Source organism: Egretta garzetta, unplaced genomic scaffold (assembly GCF_000687185.1).
Source record: "Egretta garzetta isolate BGI_Z169 unplaced genomic scaffold, ASM68718v1 scaffold2, whole genome shotgun sequence".
Lineage (NCBI taxonomy): Eukaryota > Metazoa > Chordata > Aves > Pelecaniformes > Ardeidae > Egretta > Egretta garzetta.
The window spans coordinates 4,979,147-5,002,422 of NW_009258894.1; the positions used below are offsets into that span (position 1 = coordinate 4,979,147).

General features: G+C 38.6%; 1 protein-coding gene across 1 annotated transcript in view; it reads right to left on the reverse strand.

The window, feature by feature from the left end:
- LOC104122078 (cytochrome c oxidase assembly protein COX16 homolog, mitochondrial) overlaps positions 1–23,276 on the reverse strand; it is a 66,793-nt gene that overhangs the window by 35,034 nt on the left and 8,483 nt on the right. The window contains exon 3 of the mRNA XM_035889797.1: positions 18,027–18,104. Within this exon, the coding sequence (XP_035745690.1) occupies positions 18,027–18,104 (78 nt within the window). The remainder of the gene's footprint in view (positions 1–18,026; positions 18,105–23,276) is intronic.

Below are 23,276 nucleotides of genomic sequence, written 5' to 3' on the forward strand. Positions count from 1 at the left end.
GTTTGAGGCTGTAAGTACCTAAAAACCTTTTAAAATGTGGCTGCCACTTCTCATTTTAAGGCTGACATTTCAGTTTTTCAATGCAAACCTGGACAGAATTTCTAGGTGGAAAAAAAGGCGCACCTCAGGGCGCAGACAAGGGGCACCACTTCAGAGCAAAGCAGGAACACCCGGTGCCTGCAGCCCCTACCAAACCAGGGACTCCTGCAGTGCGCTGTGATAAACTGTTGGCCTCTCTATACTTCTTTCAGTAAAGGAAAATTTTTGTTTGTGCACAAATATTTCTGGTACCCTTATAAACCTAAATGTGCTGCTACTAAAACCTCACAAGGTGTACTCAACAGCTCACTTAGCAGCACTCACATCTCAGCTAATACAGATTCACGAACATCCATTTAATGGAATCTAAAAGATTTTTCATATAACAGATGCCAAGCTATGCAGCACCATGAAAACTATGGTAGTAGAGAGCTTGGCTGAAAGCAGTTTTAGGCACATAAATGATCTTCAGTCCAAAAGCGATACACATCAGGGCAGCTGCAGAATGGAATTTTTAAGAATTAAAACTTTAGATCTAGGTAGATATTAAGTCCCTGAAACATTAAGTCAATTTTTCCTATCTTTATAAAAGGCGTAAGACTTCTCTGTCTCTGAGAGATATGCCACCAACTTTGTCCTTCTCTACTAAACATTAAGCGATGAAGACTCACAGTGAAATATAAACTCTCAAGGTCATTGTACCTGTATGTACCATGTTACTTTGCTCAAAGTTCCACCAAAAAAAAAGGGGGGGGGGGGGGGGAGTTTGGATTTCTTTTTACCCTAAAAACAGAATTTCTAGGTGGAAAAAAAGGCGCACCTCAGGGTGCAGACAAGGGGCACCACTTCAGAGCAAAGCAGGAACACCCGGTGCTTGCAGCCCCTACCAAACCAGGGACTCCTGCAGTGCGCTGTGATAAACTGTTGGCCTCTCTATACTTCTTTCAGTAAAGGAAAATTTTTGTTTGTGCACAAATATTTCTGGTACCCTTATAAACCTAAATGTGCTGCTACTAAAAAAATTCTCTAGCTAACAATTTTGTACTGATCCTCAGTGACCACAGTTCACTTTGGTTCAGAAGCAAGTAATACAGACAGAGAGCAACTGTGAAACTTGTGAATGTTACTTTACCTCCAGGATATGGAAAGGATAGGTCTCCCACAAAGGAAAGCAACGAACACCATCACTACCCCCTCATGATGTTCAGAGGGCTGGAACACCTCTCCCATGAGGACAGGCTGAGAGAGCAGGGGTTGTTCAGCTTGGAGAAAAGAAGGCTCCAGGGAGACCTTATTGCGGCCTTTCAGTACTTAAAGGGGGCTTATAAGAAAGATGGGGACAGACTTCTTAGTAGGGCCTGTTGCAATAGGAGAAGGGGCAATGGTTTTTACTAAAATAGAGTAGATTCAGACTAGATAGAAGGAAGAAATTTTTTACAGTGAGGGTGGTGAAACACTGGAATCGGTTGCCCAAAGAGGTGGCAGATGCCCCATCCTTGGAAACATTCAAGGTCAGGTTGGAAGGGGCTCTGAGCAACCTGATCGAGTTGAAGATGTCCCTGCTCATTGCAGGGGGGTTGGATTAAAGGGTGACCTTTAAAGGTCCCTTCCAACCCAAACTACTCTATGATTCTATGAAACACGGGAATACAAAGCAGATTAGCAGTGTCACTCCTTTCAGCACTCAGACAAGAGGAGCAAGTCTGAGTTCGCATTTTCAGGGTAGCCTGGATCTGTAATTTAAATAGCTCACTTTCACAAGCAGTCTCTCTCTCTCTCAGCTGTAACCATTATTATTTATTTGTCCACTTACTATTTGTGGCCACGGGGTTTACCGCAAACCAAGTCTCGAATATATTACACCTTCTAAAATTAAGGGTTCAACTAATACACAAGGAAACAGTCAGGACACAGACATGTCATGAGAAGAGGACTATGCTTTTAACGGTCTCCTCTCACATAAGTCAGTGCAGTAAGTTGTATACTTGTGTCCAAAGACTGGCATGTACTGACCAAATATTTGTATGCCAAAGTCTTACAAAACTTTCCCTCTAGCAAGCATTTCCAGAAGGCAGTAGATAGGAAAAAATAACTAACTGGTTATTATTAACTAAAACATAAGTATCCTTTCCTACCCTATCCTCCACAAAATACTATTCCATTGAGAAAGATTTCAGCCTTTACTTTGGAAATAGGGAAGGACAATGGCTTGAATGTAATGAGCATGAATTAAGCTTTTTTTTTTTTTCCTCATCTGCTCACAGTGGCATAAATAGATGGGACACAATTCTCCTGCAGTATCCACAACACAGAGAGTCCACAAAATGACTGTTTATATGAAATTCTTCATTTTGTTCTCCCCACCCATTTTTTAAACTTAGAATAAACCAGAACCACCAGCTCTGGCTCTCCCAGTATAATATCTTCTTTGAAAGCATTTATCATATGCCTAACTCCTCTAAATGGAAAATCAGCAATCTTGTGTGGATCAGTCAACTTTAATCTTCCTTGAGAGGAAAATACTCCCATAAATTGTTACTAAAGTCTGTGCCATAAATATTCCAAATTGTGGTTTATGAACAGAGTGAGAAGCTGTAGACAAGACAGGATAAATCCCAGAACTCAGGAAATGCAGTGTGAACTACAGCCAAGCTGAGCACAGTTCTACTTAAGGAATTAAAGGAACAAAGCTTGTAAAGGTTGTAAAGTATAAGAGAGGTTGTACTTACGCCAAACTGCTTGGCATACAGTCTTTGGTAACAGAGAACAGCAAGGCAAAACAGAATTTCACGCAACTTCATTCACAACATCCTGTAACTACATTATTTGTAACACTTCATACATGAAAAACACTTTGGTAAGACTACTGCATGTACTTGGATAGGAATACTTCTGAATACTACGGAGACAGCTGAGACTAGGCGCAAAACCTGGCTTTGTGTCCTCTGACTCTTTCCTAAGATCTGCATAGAACACAGACAGTTAAACAAAAAAAATATTTCATCCAGCCTCTGACAGAAATCAATGCAGGCATTTCCAAAGTAGCAATATAAAAATCTTATTACAGCAGCAGTTCCCAGAGTTACAGTACACAGTGCACTAATGATCTCTCAAAATCCAAATCTTCTACTTGCTTCCAGATGGATCAAAAAAAGACCTACAATCCCAAACTCCAGACCACACATTTACACATGATAATGATAACTTGCATTTCCCATGTCTTTAAGTTAAAGGCTAATATGACAACCAAACCATCCCACGTTGCAGCAAGCACTTAAGAACATCTAGGTTTTTCATATATAAGGTCATCAAAACTAACAAGGGTTCTACAGCTTTCAGTTCTGATAAGAACCTACTCAAGCATTTAATCAATGATTTGTATGCTTTCACATCCAGCTTGATTTGCAGGTGCACATTTATTTATTTGATTTATAAAACATAAATTGGTGCCTTAAACCTTGGCTCTGAGTATGCCAGCATAAATTTCATTTCACAGTAAAATTCAGAACTGTTCCTTAGGGTGTAAAATAAAATATTCCAATAGAGAAAAAAATCCCCACATCTCCAGAACTAACAGCAAGACCCCTGGTGTTTTTGAAAGGTCCCTGCAAGGAAGAGCAGATTTTGTTGCATGCATAAAGATGAACCAGTGTGCAGTATAGACCCAACCACTCCCCTCACCTTAAAGTCAGAATGGCAGAGCTCTCCAAGACAACCCAACAGTACAGAGGGAGGAACTTGCAAAGTATTCTGCACAGTTTTTCCCAAGTTTCCTTTTTACTTTCTTCCAAACAAGAAACAAAAGTGTAAGACCTCCCAGGTGAATTGGATAGAACACGCTAAAGATCCTTGGTGTAAACTATACAAGAAAGGGAAGAGTAGTGCAGCTTGATTTACTATCAGAGGATTTAATGCATTTATTTATCATCACAGAAAGGGGTGATAAGTAAGGCAGTAACACGTTCTTTCCTGTGGGCCACAATGTAGACCACTGGTCACAATGTAGACCACTGGCCACAAAAAGGATTCTTAGCCTGGAACAAGAGTTGCAGAATTTGCTGAGTTAGCCATCACAAAATTTTAACAGAGAAAACAGCAAGAGGAATAAGATGCTTATTTTAAAAACATTAAAAGACAATTTCTCAAGGCGCCTTTGTAAAGCCTCTTTAGTATGCTATACCTGTCCTGCTACATCCACTTAAACTTCATGAACTACAGGACATAAACTAAACACCCTTAAGGTATCAGTTCAGAAAAAGGAAACATTACACAAAACAGTATTCAAAAAATTCCTTTTCTTCTCCTCAAAGTCTGGGTATAATTTATGAAAAATTAATGAAATCCACTAAAAGATTTTAAGTTCTTAAATACTGGTTTCATCATCCCTTAACGTACATGCAAGCTTTTTGCAATGCTTTAACAAATCTCTCAAAATTCCTTAAAATGCAGCTGCTAATATGCATATTTGACATTTACATTTTCAAATGTGTTTTCTGCATACGTCAGTTAACCAATCACCATGTTATTCAGTTACTATTAGTAGAGCATTAACCAATGTATGCAAAAGGAAAGCCCAATTCTAATATAAAAAATGTTGAACTCCCGTATTCAGAATCATGGGATCTTTATTGAAAAAAGGAAAAGCTTTTACTTTGAATGGAAGTTGCACAAATAGAAAAGGAACTTTAATAAAGAGTTCTTGAATATTAAAGAATTATTTGCTATATACAAATTACAGGGTTAATTGGTTCCATCTGCACCAACTTTCTGAGCGTCATGTACATGCTAGTGAAAGCCTAGGTATACAAAAGGACTCGCATGAGTGTGAGTTTGTGACACCGGTATATAGGGGGCAAAAAAAAAACCAAAACCTTTTTGCCTCTAAATAGAAGATAGTTAATATCTGGAAATAATAAAGACAAAATAAAACTTTTGGATGCAACTACTGCAGAGTCAACTTTTTTAAATCATATTTTTAAAAGATTGCTTTTGAATGGCTGTGTGCCTAATATGCAAGTTAAAGGTGGAAAAATAGCACACATACCGTTTAAGCTTTTCCTTATTCCTCCCTCAGTCATACCCTAACTCTGGACAGAATCAACTACTTTGTGGTAACTCCAGAAAACAGAAAGGTCACTTAAATTTCTGTTAAAAGCAAGTACCTTCAAGAGAGAAATCAGGAATTGGCAGGCAAAGCCAGCATGCAAGCAATCTATGTTCCTCTCGTCTTAATCTTCTCGTTGCTGTACTAGCGGTCAGAATAGGATTGGAGAGGGTGTCCTCTCGAGTTCTGCCCTTCTGCAGAAATACTTGCGTTCAGGTGTTCACTGACTGTTCCATTAGGGTCATCCTGGTACACCAGTCCTGGTAGCCACTTACTTTAACAATATGGCAAAACCAAAGGCACCATACAATACCTAAACCACTATCTTTCGCTTGGTGTATCAGTTCAGAAACACAAACGAATTAATTTAAAGGGAAAAGTCTAACTATCTCATAGGAGACCAAACCTTAAAGCTTCAATAAAAGTACTGAAGCTCCAATAAAACAACAACACCCTCCCCAACCCTAAACCCAAAAAGTCCCAACCAACCAACATTCTCATGTAGGAACAGAGACAGCCTGATTCTTCAGATGACATATAAACACATCATATAGTTGAATGAATGCACAAGCACACTTACAGACTAGGAATGCTTTCCTTAATCAAACTTAAAGCATATATAAATATATATGCATTTTTTTCTTTTCTTAATGCCTCAGCCCTGCCTTGACCCATGTCAAAATATACTTGCTACCCTCATACAAACAAGTCTAGCTTTCACAAACCAATAGCAAGAAAATATACATTAACACTTTTGCTGACTCAGAACAACAATACAAAAGAAAACCAAAAAGTCTGCTGTTCTTTAACCCTAAAAATTGTTTTTAATTATGTTTTAAAATGTGTTTTTTTATGTGGAATACAAATCTCAAAACTGCCTGTAAGTACCAAAACAAATTTTCACTTTTTAAGTGTTTATTTGAACAGAAACAATATTCAGATTTCAGTGCGAACTTACCAAAATTGCTTTGGTTGTCCTGAAACGTGTTCTGCAAATAAATTATGTATTGAGAACCCCCCCAACTACCAAATTCTAGTAAGTGTCATCCTAATTCTGTATGTGTTAAAGGAATTAACACTTCTCATTCTACAGTTCACATAGCATTTCTGTAAAAATACTTTCCACACTGACATCTAGTGAAGTTTTCCAGTAAGAAGAAAAAGCCTATTCTAATACCTTGCACTTACAGAAAGCTTTTCATCTTCCAAATTACCTGTATTTTAGATTACTAGAATTTGCAACACAGTTGTACATCATGCACTATTTTATTTTGAAAGATATTTTGCCAGTATTTTTAATAAATAACATGTTTACCTGCCAAAGGCTCAGACATTCTGATGAGTACATTAGAGAAAGTTATAATGGTAAGATCTGGTGTAATTAAATGTAAAACATGAATACCAAAATTGCTGCTATGCCAGATGTACTTGTAAGGGCTAAGCATCCAACATGAACAAAACAATTCTACTAAATTCACTAGGAATTATGAATGAAAAAGATCTTAATGCCTACATTTTAGATATTAATAAGACAAGTCACCTCTCTTCCCTATGCAGTAGCCAGAAAGCTTGTATTCCTACATTCTCTCTCTAATCAATGAAGAAAGAGAGGTTCCTCTGGGAATACCTAAATTAGTCTCCTGCTCTGAATCACCCCAGAGCTTACGTGTGGTGGGCTTCATGAACAGCACACACAGTTTTTGAGGGTGCAGAACTGGAGGGACTGTTAGGGAGAGCTTGTGAGAGAGGAGAGCTTTTTTTCACCCCATAGCTGCCCATCTACTCGCACAGGGACCACATACAATCTCAGACACCTTCTACCCTCCTTGAGCTGCACTCCAGGGAGGCAAGATATGCTGTTGTACCAGCTACAACATTAATTTCAGCACTTATTAAGGTTCTAAAGGCAAAGTCTCATTTTTATGCCTCATCAAAAAAAGGCAGTTAAGCACTGCCTGACACAACATACAGGAGGTTCAGTGCTGACTCCAGGGAAAATGTATCACCTATTGAATCACAAGCGAACCTATAAATGCTTTCTGCAGTGGCAGATATTTGAAGGGAGACAGCTTATGCATTTTCCCCTCTCATTAGTGGTTGTACTCCAGATATGAGTTTGGGCTCTGCTTTTTCAGACTGCTGCATAGCTGTAGCTTGCAACAGAACCAACTGACTTGAGTCTTTCTAGCCTCAAAACACAAAGGAGAAGAAAAGGAAGGTCCATTCAGACAGAGATCATGCTTAAAATGGAAACATTCCTGGGCAAAGGGTTTTCAGCACTTCCTTGGTAAAAACTCTAGTGATCCCAAGTCAAGAAGTGCAGAAAAACCTGGTCTAGGGACTGGGGCCCCAGTACTTCTGTTTGGGCTTCAATCTGCTGACACCATGGCTATTGGCTTTATGAGATGAGTCTGGAAAGCTAGATGTCTTCTGGTGCTTGAGGGAGGTGAAGGAAAAAAACAGCTGGATATTAAATTATGTTTTGGCTAAAAGCTGCCTGAAGCTAAAGTACACACTTGTAATCACTTCACTTGCAAGGCAAAAATACTAGTAATTATTTGTGGCAATGTGACAGGATTTAAAGCAACCAAACAGAATTCTTGGTAGTATATAAAATGTAAAAATCTGAAATCTATCAACATTTTATGTACTGAAATTAGTTCCACTTGCAGTAGCATCAGAATGAGTTTCTCCAGTTAATAACCTGCTCTTCATCTGAATCCAATCTTGACAACAGAAACACCATGAAGAATTATGAAATGGAAAAATGGCTTCTGTTTAAAACAAAGAACTCTTCATACTTGCATTCTATTTTGTATCTCATCACAGAGAAGCTCGGTAATCTGAGGTACGGATGACAGATACCCAGGCTTTTCCAGACACAGCCCTTTTTTCCCACACAGAGATTCTGTCCAGGCAAAAAAAAAAAAAAAAAACCAAAAAACAAAAAACAAAAAAAACCAAACAAACAAATTTGGCCATTTGCCTGGAATTTCCAGATGCTGGGCAGCATAGTCAGGTGGTAGCTCTAATGTGCCTGCCTGATGCTTGGAAATCCTGGACAACGTATATGTACCAGGACTTTCATGCATCTGAACAAAGTCTTACCTTATGTGCAGAACATACCGAGCATGCTCCCTTTACTGAGTAGTCCTGAGTAAGACACGCCAGATAGGGTCCAAATTCTGTCCTGAATTTCCTGGATATAAATATGAGAGCCCTCACATGAAACACTCACTCTAAGGCAATCTTCTAAGTGCATCCACAACTTGCATATGCCTATGAGAAAGCTGGAACAATGCATAGGGCCACCAAGGTACTTACTAGTTCAAGGTAGGTAAATAGCAATGGGCACATACGTGTTAATACACACATCTGCAGATTCAGAACTAGATTTACAGGGACCTAGCACCTGGTTGTGCAGCAAAATCCAAGCCTGAATTAGACCTTTGGAATAAAAAAAAAAAAAAAAAAGCAAGAGAAGATTTAGATGCTTAGAAAGGGGATACACACTGGGCAGCAATTAGAGCAGCAGTAACTACAGACAGACAAGAGGAAAGGCTGCAGAGTTTGTCTTCATCCCACACCTCTAAGTACCAGACAACTTATCCTGAGATTCGAGAAGATAACTCCTTCCAGTTAGGATTCATAGTCTTTAGCCATCTCAGAGTGAGATGGACCAGATTTTGTTTGTTTGTTTGAAAGAAAAGAACAAATCCCTCATTTCAGAGAAAGAGCAAACACCTTGAAAAAAAAGGAGGCCCAGCTTCAAGATGTTAATATCGAATACTCATTTGATAAAAGTACAGAAATACTAAATGGCATAGGAATTAAAAAACAGGTTTCCCCTACTTCACATATGTAATCTAACCATTAGGTCACAATCACATTTTCTCCTTCGTTCTTCCAATTTCTTAACTATTCCATACAGAGATGAATTTTAAAAAGGAAAGCTGATAATGCTTGCAGCTCAAGGAAATCTACAAATGTATGGTTACTACATGTTTCCCAAAGAAAGCAGTTGTGCCTTGAAACTCTTATCCGCATCACTGGTACCTGCCCTCTGGCTGAACCAGGTCTCAGGAAGCAGCATCCCTACTTCTATAGCCACTTGGTATGAAGCCTCACAAGGTGTACTCAACAGCTCACTTAGCAGCACTCACATCTCAGCTAACACAGATTCACGAACATCCATTTAATGGAATCTAAAAGATTTTTTTATATATTTAACAGATGCCAAGCTATGCAGCACCATGAAAACTATGGTAGTAGAGAGCTTGGCTGAAAGCAGTTTTAGGCACATAAATGATCTTCAGTCCAAAAGCAATACACATCAGGGCAGCTGCAGAATGGAATTTTTAAGAATTAAAACTTTAGATCTAGGTAGATATTAAGTCCCTGAAACATTAAGTCAATTTTTCCTATCTTTATAAAAGGCGTAAGACTTCTCTGCCTCTCAGAGATACGCCATTTTGATTCAATGATGTTTATTCACGTATCCTTACACACAGCATAGAGCATGACATCCTAACACAGGTGGCAGAAAACCCCTGCGATTTATACAGTAGTAGTAGCTACCGCATACATGGAAACTGATAGGTAAGGGCTTTTCTTCATAAAAAAAAATCTTAGGAAAAAAACCTTGACAAGGATTCAGTGAAACACTTCACCATAGAAACCCTGAATATTATTATTTAAGGTGTCTGGCCGAAACTCAGTATCATTAACAATACATTTTCATATTCATTGCAAAAAAATTATGCTGGCACAATATTATAAGATTGAAACTAAAGATTCACTTAAAAACCAGATATTTCAAAGTCAAAAAATAGTACAGCTTTAATTCTTCATCAGCAAACACACATATTACCAAAATAATTTCTGTATTACTATTATTAACATAATCATATCCAGATTTAATGAGACTGTCCCAACTTTTAACAACTATATTGTTATTTTGAGAGCCCATACATGTTTCAAGTTATTAATAGAAGTCTTTCTGGTATTGACAGGCCTCTTGGTTTCATCAGAGCCTTGGTCTCTTTTTTTTTTAACTTGATACAAGACAGTATGGAAGGGCAGGTATGGGCAATACCTTATCTCCAGGTGGTCCTACAGTGCTTTAAGCTGTTTGTGGTGACAACAAGCAGTGGGTCTACATCACTAGAAACCATTCAAAAGCATACACACAGTGTTAGCCAACAGCAGCAACAAAAATCTTACTGAATCCCAGACTGACTCTGTATTTGCATTTTATAGAAAAAAGGTGGTTAATACATTAAACTGAAGGATGTCTGAAAAATGAAAACATACACCTCTCTCTGGCATTCTCTAGCAAATTCAGTAAGCAGCTGTTCAGAGACAAAGTGGGGAAGCCATCTGAGCTCAAACAAAATGGATTAGGTTTTGCTGAAATCAATGCAAAATCATGCACCCAACACTAGCAGCTGAACCTCAAAATCTTCAAGAACAGCATGGATAAAGAGCTCATTTCCATACAATCCCTCTGGACTGAACTGAAACAAGAGAGAAAACTGATGTCTGAACATCTGGTACCACCACAATAGAGAATATGAAAAGCTCTGCTACCCTTTCATTTCCATGCCATATCATAGGACTGAAATTACTACCTTGGAAGATTTTGAACCATGGTCAAAAGATGTACCCAGTTCCAAATTCCCCTTGCCAACAGAAACAAAGACACTATAAGGGTACCTGCTTGGCCATTAATCAGGAGCCAGGCTGCCTCTCTTAACATCCAATTCTAAAACCCTCCACTAAGCAGGCCATGCTTGAAAACAAGGTCTGCTTTAATTTAGAAAAATGCACTTCATTACATAAAGATCTTTTCTTTTCCCCATAAGCAATCATAAATATATGCCTCTCACATTCTCTAAAGCACCAAACAACATTTCAGCGTATTATCTTCTTAATTTTTGGAGGACCTAGGGCCAAGCTCATTAATGAATTTAGTCTTTGAAAATCAACTAAATCTACTCTCACAAGGAAATTTGCCAAAGTTTGTCCTCATTAGACTTGAGACTCAGGCCAACCTGACCTGCTTAAGGGGAAGAAAAAAAAAAAAAAAAAAAAAAAAAAACAAAAAACCCCACCACAACACAAAAAAACCCAATAATCACCCATATCAATCCCCTGCCACACTGTGCTTGTGTAATTAGTTTACTGAAACCAATTAAACACATGAAGATGCATTTATAAATAAATAAATGCTAAAAGGCTATATGAGAAGACTTAATTATTCTTCCAAGTTCAGTGACAGATGCTAAAATGTTTCCACGTTCCCTTGCTGATAATTTTAGAAAGGGAAAGTTTCCCATCCAAAAAATTCCACCAGACACCAATTAAAGATATTTTGATTTTACTTTGTTCACACTCAAATCAAACAGGATCTTTTTAATACAACCTCCTATGAAATAATGAAGGAAATTCTCCAGAATCATGTAATACCTCAGACACAAACAACAGATCAAATAAGAGTTCCTCTACCTTCAAGTCATCTGCTGGTTTGCCAATGAAGCTCCAGGGAAAGAATATTTAGGGCAGGCTTCATCTCGCCTGATTTTAGCCATCTAAACTTTTGACTTGAAGCATAAAATCTCTATTTATGCTCTTCCTACAGTCTGCTGAATAGAGATGGGCGTTTCTAGAGAAAATAAATCCCACTTTAAGATATGCGTCCAAAACCCTAACACATCTGCACCTAAAGTTAAGCAGAGGCTTATTTCGCCTACCATTCCCTGGTCATATTAATTATAAATATTTTCATACACTAAGGATGGTACCCATCTCACTCATTACTACATTTCAGTGGTAATAATAAAGTGTTGAGCTCAATCTCTCTACCTCTCCATCAGTCAAAAGAGAACATCTTTCTCAAGCATTTATTTTAAAACTGAATGAAGCATATTATGGGAGCATTTCTCTCTCAAATCATCTATACAGGCTGCCTGGATAGCTATCTCAAACCGGGCATTTCATTTAAGACAATGAAAGCACAAGCAAGATGAATCCCTGACTTAGTGCACAGCACCACAAACATAGATTTAGATTTAGCTGAACAGATACCCAGTGTTTAAATTTCACTTCCTTAACTCTAATAATACAAATAACCCATTTAGAGTATTTTTATTAATAACAGTGTTAATTTAAGTTGACCTCAGCATTGGTAGTGAGCGTCAGCATGCCAGGAAGTCTAGAGGATGAGTCTAAATCCATTTGGAACACAATCAGGCAGAAAGCCTGCAGAACACAGAAGATAACTGAGTGCATGAGTGACCTGGGCTTGCAGCAATAGCACTAAGTCCATTAGTTGTCATTAGAACAAAATATACCACCATGCGCTTGCCAGTCCAGTCCAAACACAATGACTTGGCCTAGCCAGATTACTCCTTGAAATGGTGAAGGCAGACAAGTTTTGGTCAGACTTTTGATCCTTGGGAACACCAAGGTGATTTCAAGCATGGATGCTTATCCATTAAGAACTGCAATAAAAATACCTTACAATTTTCAGTCAGCTGAACAACTTGGGGGAAGACAGTAAAAAACCACACCTTCACATCCAGCTACAATACTGTGTGCCATCTCAGTTAAACTCTTAGTATCTTTGATAGCTTTGCAAATAGAGCAAGTCCTCAAATAAGATAAATAAGACAGTGTGCAGTAAAGCAGCTCTGTCTAACACTAGTAGCTCACAATATGTTTAATGATGGGGACAATCTGCTGACATTCCACAATTATAAGTAAAAAAAGGCATTACTTGTGTAATTTTAAATGCTACAGACATATTCAGAACTTCAGGTGACTCTTAAAATCTTCACCTCATATGAAATACATTATTTAAAGGAAGAAAATGATGTGACATACAGAAACATGACAGATTGTTCAGAAACCATACTAACTTTACAGTAACCTTTTAAATTACATTTAATTCTGTCACGCTTCTTTTGGGGGAGGGGGAAAAAAAAACCCACAAACAAACAAACCAACCAAAACCCACAACGAACCAAAAAAAAAAAAAAAACCAAACCAAACTTCTGCTGGGGTACAGAAATCCTATCCAGGTTGAGTTCATAAGCAGGTAAAATAGAGGCAATAACCAACAGACAATTATAGTCGTAATACTTCAGGTCATGCCTATGCGTGCAACTCCTGTAGACGTACCTGAGCTACATAATGACAGCAACATGAATGTGCCAGCCAGCAACACTGCATAGTCTTGTCCAGTCACTTGCAAATTTACTCCCCTTTTGAGGCATATGTTGCAACCTCATTCAAACACTGTGCTGCTGCAGTCATCACCATCTCAACTCAATGGTTTAAAACAAACCGCAGTATGTCTGTAGACCAGAGTAATGTTTCGACAGAGACACACAAGCACTCTAACAGGCAGATACCACCCGCTTCCTGACTATCCACTTATAATAATGAGAAAATGCTGGACTGATTTCCTGGACCTTCCTGAGGCAAATCCCCTGATATAACGGCCTCATGGAAACTGGTCAGTTCTCAGCTCCTGTCTCCTCCTAAACTATTTCACCTTGACCCAAAACACTTGAATTAATGGATCTCACCTGTGGAAATATTTTTTTAAATACTCATTTGAATTTAAATAATTCCTTCTGTTTGAATTAATTAACTTTCCTGATCCCAATGTAAAGTAGAGCAGCATTAATCATCTCCCTTCTACAGACTGAGAAAGTGACACTCACTAAACTTCAGCGACTTGCTCATAGGCAGAGAGGAGCTCCATGGTAGAGGAGGGAACTGAAGCAAGAACCTGAACAAGATGGAAATAACATTTCCAATGAGATCAGTGGAAGATATTTAAATCACATGCTGCCGTGGGTCCCCTGACACCCACTCGTAAGCTTCAATACACGATATTAAAGTACAACACCAGGGACCCACCAACAACATTCTAACACTGTAATACTGAGTATAACCAACAGACAGTCAACAGACTTAAATCACTATCAAGCCCAATTATGAGAACAGCTGTAAACCAGTAAAATGTCAGTGTCATAAGCCACCATATTAGCCTTCTTTTTTCTTCCACTCTTCATTCTTTTCTTTTTCAAAGGACAGCAAAGCTTCCAAGATAATCCCCTATGCACCAGATGTGCTTTTCTTCCCAACTCCGAGGTCTAGGATTATAAATTGAAGGCTGAGATCCTCACAGTCATATAATTTTATGAGATAGGACTTCAAGACACCAAGTAAATGCAATAAATGAGAATTGAGAATGGCAACACTGACACCTTGCAGGCGTCTATAAGCGGTGTCTCATGGGTAATTACATGCCAGTCAATTGGTCAAAAAGATTAGCTAAGGAGCTCTGAACACTGCCAATCCCTTTACAGAAATTTTAAAGGCAATCTACTCTGCCTGCATAAAGAAAGCTTTACGCTCCTAGCACGCTTTCTAATGAGTATACTTCACACCACCACAATCACTCCTTTTATACCTTTTCCAGGCTTACTATTCTATTGCTCATAGATGATGGCGTTCTGAAAGAACAGGTCATGTATTTTCATTTTCAATTCAAGTTTAACTCTGGTGTGCCACTCAATGGTCATACATATTTTACTGCACAACAGCTGATGCAAGGGTAAAACTCAAAAGATTGAACTTCTGTCATTTTGACTCTTCACTGCCCTTACTTTCTGCCTCAGTAAGACAGAAAACACTACTATTCTCGTTTCTTAGCATTCTGCTTTTGGGGTGCACTCACTTTGCATAGGACAAAGTAAAAGTGAACAGGATCTCCACAGTTCGTAACACTAAAGAGGTCAGTATAGTAACACTGTCGTACATAATCCACAGCCGAACTATTTGCAGCCTTCAAAGACTAATTGATGCTTTGTTTCCTCACAAAGTGACCTAGAGATCCTAGCTGTCCTAAGAGTGCTTCTGCTGCATGCTACCCTGCAGGAACTTGCTCAGTCCTATCCCTCCCCATACTCTGAGAACCTGCCTCGCAATAATACTTCGATAAAGCAGTTTTGGAGCTTACAAACTCTATTTTATTAGTCTAAATGATTTGCTGATGGCCTAAAAGCCTAGATTTTCCCAGGTAGTTAATATGTTGCTTCTCTTCAACCCCGTACAGTAGCTATCAGCCAATAGTACAGACCATTCCACATGTCCAAGGTTCTTATATCCAAAATTAGATCTGAATCAGCAAGTCTCTACCATGCCTTGAATGACAACAATGGGCACACGGTAAAGAAAAATAATTTATTATAATATACTTACATGGAAACATTTTCTGTATGTTTAATAGAAATCACATATTCTGTAAAAAACCTCCTTAAATAAGCATCTCTATTCAATTACATGCACAATGAGAAGAAAGACAAAGAAAGCCTAGCTTTCCATTTGAGAATAAAGGCATTTGGAACGATGACTATACAAACCTACTCATTTCTTCTCCATTAATTGAACATGATTTTCCCGTAAGCATACCTGATTTTCTATAACCAATTTTGATTTGCATAAATTCTTCCCAGAAAAAAAACAATTACCTAACCTAATGATGTCTCCATTAATGGACATTTTGGCAACAATAGATAATGGAGAAATCCTTGATTAGTTTTAGGAGAATTCTGACTAGCCTAAACAGGCATTTACACCAATAAGAGTCTCAGTGTAAGTTCGCTTCAAATGCAGAACATTCAGTGTGCTGAGGGAATATGACTGATTTAGCTATCCTGAACCAATTAAGAAAAGCATATTCTACTCCAACACAAAACCATAAACATTCAGTGTGCTGAAGGAATATGACTGATTTAGCTATCCTGAACAAATTAAGAAGAAAAGCATATTCTACTCCAACACAAAACCATTTTAACCAGTGAAAAATTAAAAAGATGTTACGACCATCAGGATTTTTAATAAATGTTTTTATATTAATGTTCTTTTCCTGAATTCCATGTATATTTCAAACTAGGTTTATCAGTTAAAATACACTCTAATCTCTTTTGATGTCTTATTTAATGAATTAGAATGGTTCTATTTTTATGGATGTAGAAACAGAAACTAATGGAACACATTGCTTTGATTTGTCTGTCTACGAATGACCTCAAAGTTGGTGTTGCTAGTTCTCAGCCAATACTGCATTGTTTTTTATTTAATTTTCATCTATTCCTAAACAAAATCATAATAAAAAGAAAAAGAAAACACAAGAGAGATGCTGCAGCCTTAAGTAATACTGGTTAGAGCAGAATCCAGATGTCCTCTTTTAGCTTTTCAGAGCTTAAAAACTCCAGGGTGCAGTAGCTTCCCCTCAGAGCTTTCATGTACTACTGTCTAATTCGATGATGCTTCACTTGATTATAAATGCTGGGACAAGGAGCCTCATAGGTCCAAACCAGCACAACTATTACCGGGTTTTTTCCCTGGGCTGCAGTCACAGTGGAGATCATGGAGGCCAAATGTAATTCACCAAGTATGACTGACCAAAAAACTGACAGAAACGCAACATGCAAATTCTTGCCCCTGTTGTGATCCCCATCTGGTTGGGAAAAAAACATAAAGGCTCCAGCTGGTCCTAAAAGCCCAGGACTGATAGAAAATAACTACCCAGAAGACCGCACTGGAGAAAAGATTTGTAATATTACTCTCCCTTGCCTATGGGCTATGTCAAATAGGGGACTCAGCAGGAGTGGGCCACATGGTGCTTCAAAGGCTGCAGCGAGGTATGCAACACAAAGAACAAGGAGGAATGATTAAAGTAATTTAGATGGCCCACAATAAGAGTCTAAGACAAAACAAGGGGGTCTCCGAACTCTCAACAGCTCAGGATCTCCAGGATTTGACCAAAGTCACAGTGTCCAGAGTTTTACAAAAATATTTTTTATAGTGCCATATAGTCTTAAAAAGAGCTTCATGCCACCTACAAGTCAGCAGTACTGAGACCAGAAAGCCTCTCTGCATTGCAATATGCTTCTCTGCATATTACGAAGTTAGGGAAAGCAAGCCAATATTACTTTCTGCTGAACTAACATGCTCCTTTCAGAACATTTCCTATACAGTTTGGAACTAGTGTTACCCTTGGAGGTGTAAGTAGCACTAGTAAGCAAGCTATTTCCCTCATTCAAGAGGTTTCCAGTTTGTTTAAAGAAAGGCTTCTTCCATATATGTATGTCGCCCATTCCGACATACTGAGTAAAGACCAGCTCCTGTTTCTTTCACAGAGCTTAAAGAACAGCATGTTCTTTAAGGTATCTGCTTATCTCAGTCAACACAAAGCCAAGTCCTGAAAATGATCTAACATTATATGGAAAACACTGGGACAGGTTGCCCAGAGAGGTAGCGAAGGCCCCATCCCTGGAAACATTCAAGACCAGGTTCGATGGGGCTCTGAGCAACCCGATCAAGTTAGCAGTGTCCCTGCTCACTGCAGGGGGGTTGGACTAGATGACCTCTAGGGGTCCCTTCCAACCCAAAACATTCTATGATTCTATATACTCATTGCTAGTATTCTTTGAAAACAGAACCTTTTAAAGCATCAGTTTTCTTAGTCTAAATCAGATACAGTATCTTTACAATAACCTCCTTCTAGATGGGCTAGATTTCTTTCATAGGATTCAGAACTGCCACTTACAATCAACCAAAGGAACAAAATTTTTTCTTTTACTTACATTGATCCATTTCACAAACAGTAAAAGGATTCATCATCATGTCAGCTCCTTTATTGTTATCTACACTACACACTGCTAAGAACCTCAGCTGTAGCCCAGGGCCCAGTGGTGAAAGGCAAAATCCCAATACCAATAGTTTGCTTGTCCTAACAGTCCTTTAGAACACAGTACACACACAAAATTAAATTAAAAGTAAAAGTAAAGAAAACCATTTCAACTACCTTGCCACGTAGTTTGTGGACATCATATCTTATTTGAGCAAATTCACGGAGTCCAAAAGACCCTCCAACAAGATACAGCTGAAAAACAACAAAATGAAAACACACGTTAAGACTAATATGAAAAAGAATACTTTGCATACTTACAAAGAACACTTTGCATGCTGACCCAATTCATTCACCAAGGGACCCTACTATTCTTTCAAGAGAAAAACCAGGAAGTGAAGAAAATAATCAATTGGAAGATATGTATAGGGGAAGAGGGAGTATATGTAAAGTCAGAGCTTTCTTCCACTCTCTAGGCCTGGATTTCACATATTTCCTCCTTCACACAAAGACAGCTGCTTCATGACTTACATTTTCTAGGGACTTCTCTCCTCTTACCCCTTCCTTTCCTTCCCCATATGGCCTCCTGACGTAACTGCAGCAAAGGAACCTCTACCTCACTGCCACAGGATTTATTCTCATCATTCTCAAACTCTATGGGGAAGTAACAATGCCACATTGACTTACTCTGATGTCTGTGGGTAAGAGATCTAATTAAGCTTCTGAACAGCCTAGCTGATTGGAGCTGTGGTTCAATGATACATTATCACACAGGCTAAGAAATCATATCCAGCACACCTGCACTTTTATTATCACCTCCTTAGACGTCTTACAATTCCCTCCACACCTGTGAAGCTTATGAACAAGAATAATAAAGGAAGAAATGGGGGGAAAACCCTTTCCTATCCACATAAAGAAATCGTTACATTATTCTTTCTTATGACAGCAGGATATCATAAAACTGCCTATGTATTTTTACCATTAAAAACGGACAACCAAAAGATCAAGTATTGTTAACAAACACCATTAAGGACTTGAAAATTAGCTTAGAAAGCTAGCTACTCTGTGGAAGAATCAGGCCTCTTGCTTCTGCTCTGACCTGACAGACTCCGTCTGCTGTTCCCTGTTAAGGCAGATGCACAGGGGGCCAAAAGGCTTCACATCTAGAGATGCACATCTAAGGAAGGTGGAAGCATCAGAAAGCTCTAAAGACCTGAGTGGAGAGGAAAAAAAAAACCACCAAACCGAACAACCCCAACACCACCCTATTTTATCACACCGCACTACTGTTACGGTCCTTCAATACAGGCTGTCGCTGCACTGGTAATTGTTTTCTACACAGTGCTGGCTGATTCCTTGCTACCTATTGGGTTTGTGGCAATGGCCTTTGGCCCAGAATTGTTATAATTATGCTGCACAGGTAGTTAAAATGTATGTTCTTTCCAAAAAGTACGCCATCCGAAGTTCTGGTCGCCACAAAGCCATATTCATTTGCCTAAATTTGAAAAAAAAAAAAAAAGAAAAGAAAAAAGCCTTCTACATTGATTCTTTCTTGTCCTGGTTTCAGCTGGGATAGAGTTAATTTTCTCCATAGTAGCTAGCATAGTGCTGTGTTTTGGATTTAGTACCAGAAGAATGTTGATAACACACTGATCGTTTTAGTTGTTGCCAAGTAGTGCTCAGACTACTCAAGGACTTCTTTGAGCTTCCCCTGCTCGGCCAGGTGCATAACAAGCTGGGAGTACAGCACAACTAGGACAGCTAACCCAAACTGTCCAAAGAGCTATTCCATACCATATAACGTCATGCTCGGGGGGGTTAGTCAGTCGGTCGGTCGCGGGGAGACTGCTCACTGCTCGGGGACTGATCGCGGCTCGGGACGGGCTGGGCATCGGTCAGCGGGTGGTGAGCAATTGCATTGTGCATCATTCGTTTTGTATATTCTGTTATCATTCTCATTATTACTATTATTATTATTTTCTCTTATTAAACTGTCTAAAAAAAAAAAATCGCAGGACTACATGATTTCCCATCAAGCAGGTAAAACTACTGACAACCATGTGAACACACTTCCCCCTCACCCCCCGAGATGCTGGTATGTTACAGACTGGTACCCAGGAACTAAAGTGCTGTTTGCAGCACAGGGAACCCGTCACCAACAGCCAGAAGGCTCCGCAGTCTCTTTCTGGCCTGGCCCTTTCGATAAGCCTAAGAATCTAGCTGATAATTAGAAACAAATAGACCAAAATTTTGTGATACAAACATCCAGCTGCTAGGCCACAGAACTCTGATTTCAGAAAGCCAGTCAAAAAATGATCACATGGTAGCAAATTAACTTTCCACAACTAGAAATTTGACCAACCAAAAACTGGATGGCACCATACTTGTCTCATAACTGTTCAAGGAATTAATGATGCTCTTGCAAATACTGAATCATCAAAATACACAACAGAAAAAAAAGCATTCATATAAAGGGGAAAAAAAGTAGTCTTCCTCATGTATCAGTATTTTGGCATGAAAGAATAACAGGAAACAGAAAATAAAGTATTCCAAATCATTTAAGAGAACCTGAAAATTATTCAAGATTTATTCAATCAAAGCAGAAGATCTGTCAGCTGAAGATATGTAACACATAATGCTGAAAGTCTCAAGGTTCAGACTATAATTGAATTTTAATATGGTTGACACCTCAGTATAAGTTTTCATTAGCTGATCTTTAACTCCTAACAAGTACTATGTTAATTAACAGCCAATGAGTTAACAAACTTTGAGTCCTAATAAACAGAAATTCAAAGTGCTACAGACAAGTTTGTTACAAGGCTGTTACAAACCACAGCTTATCACCTCTGTGTGTATTAGCACGTTGTCAAAGGGTGGCTCTTGCAGAGCAAAAGTAACTGCACTAGGAATGGTTTGGTACACAGTTTTTAAACTAGGCAGAAAGCACGAATTACTTGTGACACCAATTAAAAATTAGTTTGCCCAACAACAAACCTGCATGAAGTGCCCAACAACAACCCTGCATGAAGTGCATACCGTTATGAGGTGCCATATGAACAAGTGGTAGACCTTTCAGCGGCCTGTTCCTCATAACCAACTGTATTTAACATAATGAAAAGGCATGCTGTGGCTTACAAAGCCATGCTCCAAGCTAAAAAAGAACTATTACATTCTTCAGCTCTGATCATTTCAAACTACGTAACGTACACTGTAACTAAAAGAAATCAAGTAGAAGGCTGATGCATGAAGTAAGTCACGTGCTACTCGTTTTGTCTCATCACACATCCTATTACTTGTTTGACAGCCACCATCTATTATACAGTGCATTTTACATTTGCAGCTATACATGTGATAAAGAAGTTGATACAAGCACCCCTCTGAGTTCTTTTAGACGGGTTTTGGCCTGAGGCTGTAATTTTATTCACATCACCTTTGTGCTACTAAAGGCAAAAAAACGGCCTGGTTTCTGATGTACTTTTGCTCGTCAGACAGCACAAGCAGTATAACTATCCTGGCAAGTTGGCACATTTCGCTTGTCAGGCATTACCGGTACAGTTGCCTTTATGCTTCCAATACCGCAATGGTTGATTGATCTTACAATCAGACATCAGTTAGGCTGTGTCAGAGTCAAATCACATTGATGCTGCAAGAAATGGCAAATACCACTGAAATATTACACAGTATAATGCTGGAAGGTTAGGATTAAATAAGTTCCAAAAGCACAGAATACACACAAGAATAGTTTACAATTTTACTTGATGAATGTTCTAAAGAACCAACCATGATGTCTAGGACTTCACTGCAAAACCAGACCAGATTCAGTCATATTCAGCATTTATTTAATCAACCGACAACGTGTCAATGGTCAGCCGACAACCCTGACCATGAATTGCCTTGATCTACACAAGCCAGGGCAGCAATGGACAGCTCTTCAGTCAATTACATTTTTGAAAACTGTGTTCAAAAGCCAACAAAAGAAGGTATAAATGAGTTTATGCATCTACAATAGCATTAAAGCTAGTAAAGGTCTCAGTGACTGACAATGCACTGAGTCTTGCTTTAAGTCTCTCTCCTTTTTGCATTATGAGGGAAGATGTCCTCTCTACCTTCATTTAAGTTAACTGTATTTAAAGGGAAGAACGCATACATACAGACAACAATGAAGCATCAAGCGCCACCAGTCAAAATAATTAGAAGTGGGATAGGACTCAAGTCAAAAATTCCAACAACATTATCACCTTGTTGGCTTTGCATATTCTGTATGTCTCACATATGTTTCTAGTTTCCCAATTTGTAAAATAATCTCTACATTCCTTGCAAAACACTCAGTTAAAAAAGCACTACGATGGATGGATTTTCTCAATGTGAGCCAAGGGCAACAGCGAAGTCCAGTATGTTCCATCCACCAGTCCAGACATAAAAGAGACAGAAGCAGCTATTTGGGATGCCATATAAATAAAACAGGTTGGCAATATTCTAATGAATTCAGGCTCAAGTTCACTCTCCAGTTAACTGAAAGAGGGAAAGAAATGCCACATATAATAAAAATTAAGACATATTTTTCTTCATTATAATTTTTGAATCATAAAGATACTTAACTGACATTATAAAATGTTAAGGCATTGGCATCTGAATAGTACTGAAGCTGGAAAGTTCAACTATACCTGCATTCTTCCATTGTGAGGGAAGTACTCACTTTATATGCTTTAGAATGTGGAGCAAAAAACTTTATTATGTAGTGAATATCATCTGTCTAGTTACTTGAATGCATTCAGCAGATTGATGAAATAACAACTTCTCACTTTTCCCTTTACACCTGAAGTTTACCTTAAGAAGGCAAGTCATAAAGCATACTAGTCAGCCAGCACTTAACATGAAAGCAAACAGCTTAACAGCACTGCTAGCACAACCCCCTATTAAAGATCTCACATTGGATTATTCCTTTATGTTTCAGTGAGTACACAAAAAAAACCCACCCTACAATCTTGTAATGCAATTATGCATGCATGGAAGACTTGCATGTTGCAAAACAAAATGAAAGACAGGATGTGACATAAGAGCACCATCTGTCACATACACTCAGCAACCTCAATAAATGTTTTATGTAAAAAGATGACACAAAATTCTCTTTAATAACATTCTTTCAAAAATTCTATTTGTTCACTTCTCCACGTTGAGGTATGTTATGCAATCAGTTACGGATGGCATCAGACTGATCCTTTGAACTGTATCTTAGGATGGGAAATACTTGCATTTGTCACCAACTACAGTGAGATGTTCACGGAAGAACAACTTGGGACTTACAGCAGATCCCTACTTTTTAGTTTCCTGCATAATCTAAAGCAGCCATCTTCACTTCCTTGGGCTAACAAAATAAAAAGAAACTATTCCTCTGGCAGCACCAGCAATTTGCTGTATTACAGGCAT